Here is a 12,041-nt window from a genome sequence, read left to right as displayed (position 1 = left end):
AACATCTGATTTGTAATTTGAAGTAGGGCTTGGCAAAATGGCCAAAAAATAATCTCACTGGGAGACAGGGAAAGCTCTTTACTTCTTTTTCCTTTTTTTTAATATGTTGTTTTTTATGTTTTTATTTTTTATTGTTTAAGACATTATGCCTTCAGTTACATTTGTAAAGATATGTTATCTAATTTTAAAAGGTGAATTTAGAAATGGTGTCAATTGTTACATTACACCATAACTGCAAGTAAAAAAGTCAGGAGTAAACTTATTTCATAATAATTGCTGATTTCACGATATTGCAGTTTTTCAAAATCTTGAAAATTACTTACTACTCAAGTAAAAGTACTGTTACAATGTTAAATATATTACTAAATAGGAGTAAAGTTGTCAAAAACAACTACAAGAATTACAGTTTTATTTATTTACCCATTATTAAACCAGATTAAAACTCATTGAGATTCCAGAAACCCAGCAAACTGTTCAAAAGCTACTCAAATAAATAAAGAGCATATTTAGAACTGTTTATTAATACTTACAGGGAGCTTTGTGATATCTATAGTCTTAGTAGGGGATTGTTATGTCTGCTGTGAAATCCAACCCGTTTTTCATAATACACAATGTGTTTGATAGGACTTCCTCTTGTGATAACACTATCTGGGTTGCTTGCCTTTGTTATCTTAAGAGGGCCTCATTTTAGTTGCGCTGTCTGAATACTGTCCGCTCTTATCGTGGGATGAGCCGAGATTTAGAGGGATGGAAATGTTTATTTCTGCCTTTGAGATGAGCTAGTGCTGCTGTCAGAAACTCTTTGAATCTTTATTATCTAATTGAAAAGTGTGTTTGCATGTGACCTACATTCAGATTATGTTCATACATCAGAAGCAAATATTCTTTTTAACTCTCTGATTTATTTTGCTATTAAAGACAATATTAACAGGGATGTTTTGTAGCCTTTTTGGCAGTTATGTTAGTAATCATGCATGCTGTGTGTTACTTGGTATGTTACAATAATAATATGCAGTGAAAAGAAGTTTGTTCAAGGGGCCATATAATCATATTTTCTGATCTATGTTATAATGTTTCCTCATCAGAAACATACTTTGTGTTTTGTTTCATTTACACATGTTTAACACACAAACCCTTTTCTGGGTGTTGGAAACACTCTGTTCCACCTTGTGATGTCACATGGTCATACAGGTAGTGCTCCACTGTGTTTTTAAACTCCATACAAGGTAAAAGGTAGCCGTTAAATTCAAAACTACAGCTTTGTGACATCACAAGGTGGAAGGGTTACGCAAACATGAATGAAACAAAATGCAACTCTGGGTATGTTTTTGAGAAGGTAACACTGTTTTCACATGGCTGAAAGCTCACTACAATCCATTTTGTGTTATATACGACCTTTAAAGGTTATTGAATTTGATGGTCGTTTCTCAACATCACTGTATTAGGTCTATTTGCCAGTAACAGGTACACAAATAGCAGATGCAATATTGAATTGTACTATTTTGGTTAAAGGTGCACTATGTATTTTTCCTGGGTGGAAGGTCCAACACCTGCTCATCTTATGGAGATGTTATTGCCTCGCCTAAAATGTTCCACAGTATGGCATAAATACATCTATCATTATGGGTATTTTATTGCTCAAAACATGCATTCTGACTGTGCCGCTCCACAGATCTGACCTGTTACTTTGCTGGGTTGCTTGCCTCCATGAAGATAGATTAAGTTTAAAGACATACTGTGGGCATTCTAGGCATAGCTATAAAATCTCTAAGGAGAAAACAGGTGGCAGACGCTCTACCAGAAACGTTGCATATTGTGCTTTTCTTTTTGGTCAATGTTCCTTCACAAATACATAATAATTTTGTCATGTTTTGGTGGTGGCATATAATGAGTTGCAACCTTTTATACCTCAATTAGTATTGTCTTTCTATACCATATTTGTCATAACATTTTGATTGAATACAATTTAAATAGAATAATCATTGTCAAAATAGATCCAACACAGTTATTTTTACTTTTGTATTTTTACTTCTCCAATATTGCTTGGTCATTCTATTTCATTTGCTATTTCCTGCACTAACTTTCAGCTCTGTCTTGCATCATTGCCAAGGGGAATGCTCTGTCAACTCTGATTTAGTGCGGTTATCTAATATGCATAGACTATGTGCTGTCTCATAATCAGCTGTGATCGATGTAGGCCTTGTAATAGGAGCTTCTCATATTGATACACTCCACGCACCAATCAGTGTTCAGATTACAAATGCTATCTGACTGTGATCCTCCTGTGGGCCTGTGTGTCCAGTTCAATATAGCTCCAACAAACCCAAACTCATAACTACTTTTTAATTTAGTTGTCCTGTAGGTGAGCTGTCAGGTGGGGGAGGGGTGGGCGAGTCAGCATTGTCCTTCATTGTTGCTAATGGCCCGGAAATGTGAATGTTAGAGAGACTAATTGGATTTCTTTAACAGGAAAGCATCTGTCCTGTTCCATTATGCGGGGGGTAAACAGCAGCAGAAGCCAGGCAAAGTGGAGGAGATGGACCCAGAGTAAAAACAGGAGATTTTGTTGAGATGAGCAAATCCAGTGCCAGGTTCAATGTTAAAATCGGGTTAGATTAAGGGTTGAAAGGACTTTTGAATTATAAGTGGGATACCTTTTGTCTAGATAATAGTTGCTATGCAAAATTCTGTCATCAAATATCATCCATAATGGGAAATAAAACAAAAAGCTGCAAAAAATCTGATAAAAAATATAAGTAAGTCTTTATTTATAACGTTTTTCACAGACATATGTCACAAAGACGCTTTTACAGAGCATTAGTCAGCATTATTCATTCACTCCATACCCGGTGGTGGTAAACTACAATTGTAGCCACAGCTGCCCTGGGCCAGACTGACAGAAGCGCGGCTGCGATGCCAACTGACGCCATCGGTCCCTCCGACCACCACCATCACTCACGCACACACCACTTTCATACTAGGCAATGTGGGTGAAGTGTCTTGGCTGAGGACACAACAACAGTTTCTGAGGACACAACGACTCTTTAAAAAGATGTTGCAATCACCCAAAAACGTTTTTTAGGAATATTTCTGCCCTAATTTGTTTACTTATTTTACAGTCCCCCCAAAAATCAACATGGTCATTTTTTAATCAAGCCTGAGCTCTCCACACTGAATTTGTAGAAGAATATTTAAGAATAGTTAATCCAGCATATTTCAAATTCAGACTTTAAAACAGAGTTCTCTAAGATGGCGGTTGTTTAACTTTTCACACCAAGTAAGCTACTACATAAGATAGAATGTGGCTTTCTGAGTACCACCAGATTGAAACCCGGAGTTTATCAGACCTAAATTAGATTGTAACATAGTCCAAAATATAAACTAAAATTATGCTAAAAAAAGTTCTATATAATAATTAACCGAAAGGTGATTTATTTAATTTGAACGATCAACAACTAAAGTCTGTTGCAGAGCCCTGATGCATATTCATTCGCTGTCATTGAAGAAAAGGTCAGTGCAGGACACGCATCAAATTAGCATTTTGATCTATATTAAGTCTTGGCTCTAATTTCCACAGTAATTTCCCAGAGTAAATTAATCATCTCGAGTGATTCCCTGTGCGGCTAAAGGTCTTAATCAAACATGGCATTCCCACAAAGTCAGGAAACGGTTTGTATTGTCCGTCTACACCACACGGATGTAAAGAGTAACCGGGATTGTCGGAGACTACTTTGAGGATGCGTCATAAATTAGAGCGCTGTGGGGAGAGAGTTAGTGCTCCTCAGACATGCATAGAGCGGAACAGTGGGCTTTCTATACTCCTGTAAATTGAGCCTTTCTTCCTGTGTGAGGGTGCCATAGAGGAATGCATGTGGACATGGGTGGGCTACTCATTCCTGTCATTGCAGATCGTCTTCCCTGTGAAGCTCAATTTATGCTATATTGTTTGTCTTTACCAATATGAGTCATTTGACAATATAACTGACCAAAGTAAGTTTTCACAAATTCAAACACTCTCTGTCTTAAATTGTATCTCATCAAAGAGGGAATAATATATGTATTTCAGATTTGTATTTTTATTTCAAGAAAATACTAGTGTTGTTAGTTTGGTAGCTCATATTTACCTCAACTTAATATAAGGTGAAGCAGACAATTCTGAGTTGTGAAAAGAAATGACTGTTTTTTTGTGTGTGATTTTTTTTTTTTTTTTATTTGTGTTTGTGAGTTTATGAGCAATATTATGAATAGTAAATGAGGAGACAATGTGTATGACTGACTAAATAATAATAATAGTACAACTACATGGAATAAACTGTATGACATGATTATTCTCTTTCTTAACATCGTAGAAGTTGTCACGTAATCTGTATAAAGGATGTAGAGCTGTAATAGTATTCATAGTATAAATATTGTTTTCCATGTTTACTGAATAAATATATTTGTGTGTGTTACAGCATGGGCCATTACAGAAGTCAACATGGAGGACAGGGTGGATGTGAGGCTGGGAGATACTGCACAGATCACCTGCATATTCTTGACAGAGGATGGGCCCGGGGGAAACATTATTCAGTGGTTTTATGTAAGTACCACCACACTATACATCAATGGTGGATGAAGTACTCAATTTTGTTACTTAAATAAAAATACAGATACCAGGACAAAAAATTAAAAGTATCACATGAAAATATCTACTTAAGTAAAAGTATTAAAGTACCTCTTTAAAAATGTACTTAAAGAGTAAAAAGTAAAAGTATTTTGCAGAGAGATTTAGATTTTAGTAATGTTGATAATGAGCTAGCGGATTTTAAGTGATTCAATTGATTTGTAAATTTTTTGCTGTTTTGTGTTTTTGTGTGTTTGGTTTGCTCAAAATTTGGAATCTAACTCAAATTAAATGTGCTAAAAATAAGTCTCAACCATGTCAGCTCAAACCATAAAGAAAAGTACTTTTACTTTTCGGTCAAGATCTAAAATGTAATGAAGAAAGTAAAGATACATGTGCTCAAATGTAATGCAGTAAAAGTAAAAAGTATCCACTGTAATATGTACTTAAGTAAATACCTAAACCACATATGTACTATTTAACTACTTAATTAACAGTAACATGCATTTGTGAAGCTGACCGCTGCTGTCTTGTTGCCAAGGTGACACGAACAGGAGAGAAGCAGCGGATCTACTACCTTGAGAGCGGCATGAGTTACCCAGAGAAAGGAACGCCTTTCTCAGACAGGATCAGTGTGAATGGGACCGGGGCCACTGGAGAGGTGGTGCTAACTATCGACGATGTCCAACTAAAGGACGAAGTAGAATTCATTTGTATCGTCAAAAGTCTCACTGATGGCACCGCGGAGGGGAGGACCAAGCTCAGAGTGTTTCGTAGGTTTCTCTTCAATTTAGATATCGGTTGTATTTCACATTACTGATGATCAAGTATTGATTCTTCACACAGAAGCCCCAGCCCCACCCACCATTGTAGGAGCACAAAAAGGGATCTCCATCAATGAAGACACTCTGTCAAAAGTAAGTATTGTTGCAACCTGCAGTAATGAAAATGTTAAAAACCTTGTTCCTGTCTTTAAAACTGTTGTTATAAATGCGCTGTTATTTTATGTTTTATGTTCATGACCCTACATGATTGGATAAAGGTTTGGGGGGGTCTATAGGACTGTGTTAAAAACTGTGTCAAAGTAAGGCAAGGTAACGGACAAGACAGAAAAATATCGAATTGACATAAAATCTGCTGAATGTTTCATAATTTAAAAATTAACAAATACATGGAATATTTCACATTTGCATCATGTGTGTATGTATATATGTATGAGAACATTGTATTAAATGATGTATACTGAATTATAAATTTTTTTTGTTTTTTTAGATTGGGACCTGCGAAGTCAAAAATGGCTATCCTAAGCCAAATATCACATGGTACAAAGACAAAACACCAATACGCAGCAGTCTTGAGGGTAATGCACTTGAATAAAGCCATTCCTTACAATGCAGATGTTCTCATTCTTAAAAGTGCATTATTTTTTACAGAAGTGCGCGTTTCGCCTAGCATCACAACTGAATCCAGTGGGCTATACTCAGTGAAAAGTGAATTGTCCATGAAAGTTATAAAAGAGGATGCAGATGCTCTCTTCTCTTGTGAGATTACCTACTTTGCTCCTGGGGGGGAGACTCTAATGGTTGAGACAAGTCCTATCAATATCACTGTGTACTGTAAGTTTAATACCAAGTCAGCTGTAATGCCTTGATTCAAACTGTTTGTGTGAAAAAATATTATGTTATGCATCTTTTAGATCCACACACTGCTCTAAAAATGTGGGTAGAGTCACCAAAAGGTCAAATCAAGGAGGGTGACAACGTGGTGATCCACTGCTCTGGTGATGGCAATAATCCATACACTTCCTTCTCTATAAACAGCAAACAGGTAATAAAAGAACAATAAAAATTTAATTTTCAAATATTCTATGTTGATGAAATGATTAATACATATGTGCATGTATGTAGACGTTATCATCAGACAGCAGTGAATTAGTGCTTGAAAATGTCACCCGTCTGAACTCTGGAGAGTACGTCTGTACTGCTTTGGACATGGAAAGCTTTAATGAAATCACTGAAAACATTACAGTATTTGTCAACTGTAAGTCTTTGTGGATGAATAATGTGTAGGGAGTGACTGCATAACAGTAATATTTCCATGTATACTTCCTGTTGTGTGCAGATCTAGAAGATGTTGTGATTAAGCCTGAGAAAATCATTGAAGTGCCTCAAGGAGAAGAAGGGCAGGCAACATGCAATGCCATGTCCTCTCTGCCAACGCAAACATCCTGGTTTAAGGTTTGACTCTCAACAGCTTAGTCTTATTAGTACTTTTAATCATATCATTAGTACAGGACATACTGACAGGGCATACTGTAATATACCAAAGCATAGATAGCATTTTTCTATAATTTGTACATTGGAAAAAAAGTGTTCCAATTAAAAATCTATTTAAACATTTTTCATTATTGTTGAATGTATTTAAGTTGTTACAGTGTTGCAGTACACCAGCATGGAGTGTTCATATGAATAAAACAGAGACTACACTAAAACTAAACAAGAGAGAACTGCATGAATGATGTAGAAAGTGGAATACACATCATCAATTACAACTCATTGTTTATATGATTAGTAATGTGGCTATGAATTATTCTTTTTCTTTTACTGGATTTGTAGAATGGAGAGGAGGTTGCCAAAGGCCATACTTTGATCCTAAATGATGCTACATTCGACACAGCTGGGACTTACGTGTGCGTGGTGACGGCACAGGAAGTGGAAGGACTGGAGAGGATTGGGACACTCCGAGTTTACATTCAGGGTGTGGTATCACTTTATGATGTTGAATTTACTGTAGGGAAACATTTCTAAATGGTCATCTCTGTGTTTAGGCAAACCTGAGATCCTGCCTCCAGTCAGTACTGAGATAGAAGAGAGCATGGACACGACAGTGGACCTCAACTGCTATGTCCGAGGATACCCTTATCCCACTGTCACCTGGTCCACATCTGAGGGAGAGGTATCTTCTGGGGGAGAACGTCATAGTTTAATTTTGTGAAAGTAAATAGTAAAAAGTAAATCTGATTTCAGTAGCTCTGACTTGTCAAGGAAACCAAAATCAATGTTTTTGATATTTGTTTTACTTTATATGCCAAAGTTCCTGAAAATAAGATCATCGTGGCCACCCTTCCTTGTCAGTGGCTGATCAGGTCAGATCTCAGAAGCTAAGCATGACCTTGTTTAGCTTCCACTTGGATGCTTATGTCTGTGAGAGACCTCTGGGAATACCAGGTGCCCACTATGAGGGCAGCAGTGACTCTAATGGAAATGACAATGTGGGGTTACTCAAGACACTTCACCCACATTGCTTAGTGTTTGTGTGTGAGCGATAGGGGTGGTCAGAGGAGCAAATAGATTAGCTGCTACAATACAGTACAATACAATACAATATCTACAATAGTAACTTACCACCCTTACCTAAGTGTGGAATGAATAATGCAGTTTAAATACTTTGGTTGTCTAGAAAGTACTTTTTTCAGATAGTTTTTATGTGATAGTTGTAATTTGTAAACATCTATGCATCTCTTTTTCTATTTTTTCATCATCATTCATTTTTTTTCTGAAATTTAGTATTAGATGGAAGAGGAGCAAGTATGAAATAGAAGAAAAATAGTAGAAAAAACAAACAATAAGCCCTCCATTACTTATTCTCAATAGATTCTGGCCCTACATTGTCCAAACCATTGTGTTCACTCCACAGAGCCTACCTGCAGCTCCAGAAACAGAAACAGACGATGGAGTCCTTAGTACGGTCAGTGTCAAGGTAACGGGCGACGTCATTGTCTTCTGCAACGCCACCAGCTCTTTAGGAGAGGACTCTATGGCCTTCAACATCAAAGCTAGTGAGTTCTTTCCTCCTCCTCTGCTTCAGTCTAGTGTGTGTATTTGTGTGCATTGTGTCAGTTGTGTACAGTGTTTGTCTTGGTCCTTATCTGTCAGTTTTGGTACAGCTCTGTGAAGCCTGTTGTGGCAGACTGTTGTGGCAAAATATGTTTATGTGATCGTAATTTTTGTCAGTGGGCCCACTTTGCCCAGCAGGTTTGACATAGTCCAAATTCATAGCACAACCCATAGATTAATGTTTCTATTATAATTCAAAATGTTACAAAATCACATAACTGAGTAAGAAACATAGTTTTATGAGAATTCTGTATTCAATTCAATAAAAGACTCAAGTATAATAATACACTCCTCTACTATTTAACTGACATTGTCCATACAGACTGATCTTTTGAATTGCATATTTTAAAAGTACTGTAAAATCCTTTGTTTTACTTTCCACAGAATGTATTAGACTGAACCTGCTTCTTGAAATGTGCTCATAATGTTACTGTTGTGTATTGTTATTGTTGTGAGTTTCTTGCTGTACTGTTGTGTGGCTGTCCTCTGTGCTCCCCTGTCCTTCAGTGTTTAACAGTGAGGCTGGTCCCGTCTGTGTCTTTGCCTGTTTTCAGTCACACACACTACACCAGAAACCACTAGCCCCACCATAAGCCCCTCCACCACCGTCACTACTCATTCTCCAGGTAAGATTATCATTAGCCCTAATATCCTTAATGCAGACCACAAAAAAATCTGTAAAATTCTATTTGCAAACTCGGTTACTTGGCTTAAAGGTGCACTATGTAACTTTTCTGCTTGTTTCCATGGAGGCGATAATGCTTTAGGATATATTGGAATTAAACGTATAGATCTTGCATTTAAGCATTACATTCAGTACTTTCTTGGTAAAAATGCCTTGGATAACATGCAGTACGGGCTTACTTTTCCATGGATCTGATCTGTACTTTAGCTTTAGTGGTGTCAATTGCTTGTATGGAGACATAAGTTACTCCAACAAGAAAGTTACATACTGCACCTTTAAGTTAAAAATAATACAGCTAAATGTATTTACACTACAGTAGTAATGTTAAAAGTATTATTTAGTATATTTCACAGATATTACATTTTATGATATTATTTTATAAATGGGACAGCCAGATCAACATAATTAAGTACTTGACAGAACCTTTGATATGTAGCTGCACCAGCTCTACAAAGAGGGGACAGCTTCAATAATGCTTTAAAACACCACCCAGAAATAAGAGAAACACAACTGTATAACTCATGCCATACAGTAACTGCTCTTCGTATGGAAATACATAGGTCAGCCCCCCACATAAATCTTTTAACAATGGTCATTTGTTGTTGGCCGTAATGACTGATACCTGTATGTTTTAAACATAAATTATTTAGTGCCTCTAAGCATCACAGCCCACAGTTACACATAAACACACAGTGTCAGTGTGGAGGCAGCTGATTCTCAGTAATGCACTTGTAGTCGGTCTGCTGACTTCTATTATACAGCTGCCATGTTTGTACACTGTCTGTCTCATGTCTTTTTGTACTTCAGAAACATCTGAAAAAGTCACGTTTTAAGCGTTGCAATGAGTTCCAAACACATAAATATCATTATATATACATTATTACCACAGTTTTTTGACCATTAATACTTAATTAATACTATTAATACTTAATAGTACTCACTGCTCACTGTTGTCATTTGGTTTTTCTCAGTCAAACCTCAAACAGATAACCCTTCAGAGACTCTCAAGAAAGGTTTGTAAGACTGCAGAAATGGCCCTGCTCCTTTCTCTTCACAGTCCCTCCTCTCTCGCCCCTAGTGTCACACATTCACAAGTCCACTTCACCTTTCTGTGCATGTTGGTGTAGAAGCATCTACATCTGCTTCCTCACTTGTGTAGGACGCGCCGGTCACATGAATGCTGCTACCACTGCTCTGTACAAAGCTCTGTTTCTTCACTCCAATGATGAATGCTGCACAGCCTGCTTGATTCTCCCACTTATCTTATCCCTCATCAACTTCTGGTAACAGATTTGTATTTGAATAACGCTGGGGTTCTATGTGTGCTGTTTCTCCACCAGAGGGCAGTGGTGTTATCATTGCAGTCATCATCATATGCATCCTGCTGCTGGCCATTTTGGGCAGTGTACTCTATTTTCTTTACAAAAAGGGCAAGATCTGTGGTCGATCAGGCAAGCAAGATCTGTAAGTACATTTTTAAAATGAAGAACTCCTGCAGAATTCTGTTAATATCAAATCAAAATTATTAATGAGCTGTTTTAACCAGCTCACTGTCACTTGTGTAGTGTACAGCACTTTGGGTCTGCACAAATACTTCCATCTGTTTGGTCAGTTAGCTTTTGGATAGAGAAAGATCTCACTAAGAAGTACAGTACAATACATATGTAGTAACATACTCTCTCACCTTGTCGGTATTATCCTTTCACAAATCTAACTTTTGTCTTTGGTCAAATTGGGAAAGAGAGTGGAGAGAAGAGTACTAACCAGACTGTCATAGCTATTAAATAATATATTTGATATATTTGCTGTTTTAGAAGTAAAGGAAAGGCTGGTAAAGACAACATTGTTGTGGAGATGAAGAGTGACAACACAGAGGAAGCGGTGCTCCTTGGTGTCAATGGAGAGAAGCAACTTCAGGTAAGTTTTCTGTTTTCTGCCAGTGACATTTTAGAGCATCACTGTAATGTCATGTATATCTAATATTGTTCTTTGTTTGTATAGTGAAAATTGTCCTGCATTGTGGGGGGACAGTAGGTGACAGCTGCTACCTCCTCTCCTTCTCCTCTCAGGCTCAGATGAGATAACTCTGCCTTCTGCTTCTACCGGACCTCCTTATACTCTGAGTGAAGTGATCAAAAAAAAGCCTTAGCTGTTCACTGGAGCTCCTTGGACTTGCTGCCCTTTACAGCCTGGCATTTTTGTTCAAATAGCACAATTGTATATGATGCCCTGGACTGCCTGCGGACTGATTGTCTATAGATCTGCTATTATAGCACGGATATTTTTTTCTACCCCTATGGCATCACCTCAGGCAAAGCAATCACCAAAGAGCAGCTAAAAAGCTCTTATTGTGTATATATGAAACCTTTATGTATATATTTCTTTATTTAAACATATAAATAAAAATACAAAAAAGACAAGAACAGTTTAGGATGATTTGGTGCCATTTGTGGAGCCTAAAGAGTTTTCAGTTTGGATCCTTTTTAACTGTTTGTTGTGCCCAAGTCTGAACACTGAAAGCTCAAGAGGATAACCAGCTCCAGCCTTTTCAGCCAACACCAAAGACTTAGGACTGTTAAACTGTAGCTTATGTAGAGTTTGTTTTTCACTGTAGTTTGGTTCATTTGATTTGCATTGTATTGCAAAGGTGAAGCTTAAGGCACATTTTTAACTCTTTTATTTAATGTTGGAGCACTGATGTCTTTTGTGTTAATGTGAATACTTAGTTGATCTTAAATGACTCTTTTGGAATATTGATTCACGGAATGACACCTCCGTCCTCATAGTTTTCATTCTGCTACAACATGGATTTGAATTTAACTTGAATTTGTTTGAGATTCCCCTCAAACTTGATGAC

At 37.1% G+C, this 12,041-nt stretch overlaps 1 protein-coding gene across 3 annotated transcripts; it reads left to right on the top strand.

Moving 5' to 3' along the window:
* The first annotated feature begins 4,458 nt into the window (after nucleotides 1–4,458).
* On the top strand, nucleotides 4,459–11,607 carry mcamb (melanoma cell adhesion molecule b). 3 transcript variants are annotated; one of them, XM_055166779.1, is made up of 16 exons: nucleotides 4,459–4,579; nucleotides 5,145–5,376; nucleotides 5,450–5,520; nucleotides 5,876–5,963; nucleotides 6,037–6,219; nucleotides 6,300–6,430; nucleotides 6,511–6,643; nucleotides 6,725–6,840; nucleotides 7,219–7,360; nucleotides 7,431–7,558; nucleotides 8,300–8,441; nucleotides 9,054–9,125; nucleotides 10,156–10,197; nucleotides 10,525–10,648; nucleotides 10,999–11,101; nucleotides 11,186–11,607. In XM_055166779.1, the coding sequence occupies exons 1-16, from the start codon at nucleotides 4,478–4,480 to the stop codon at nucleotides 11,186–11,188; spliced, it is 1,812 nt and encodes a 603-aa protein (XP_055022754.1). In that variant the 5' UTR covers nucleotides 4,459–4,477; the 3' UTR covers nucleotides 11,189–11,607. The 3 variants fall into 3 exon arrangements, with proteins under 3 accessions (XP_055022754.1, XP_055022755.1, XP_055022757.1); XM_055166780.1 differs by lacking the exon at nucleotides 9,054–9,125; XM_055166782.1 differs by lacking the exons at nucleotides 9,054–9,125; nucleotides 10,156–10,197.
* The last annotated feature ends 434 nt before the right edge of the window (nucleotides 11,608–12,041 follow it).

Source organism: Boleophthalmus pectinirostris, unplaced genomic scaffold (assembly GCF_026225935.1).
Source record: "Boleophthalmus pectinirostris isolate CB_2022bp ecotype Guang Dong unplaced genomic scaffold, ASM2622593v1 HiC_scaffold_9, whole genome shotgun sequence".
Classification (NCBI taxonomy): domain Eukaryota; kingdom Metazoa; phylum Chordata; class Actinopteri; order Gobiiformes; family Gobiidae; genus Boleophthalmus; species Boleophthalmus pectinirostris.
Note: the sequence above shows the minus strand (reverse complement) of the source record. Positions and strands in the feature narration are given on the sequence as shown.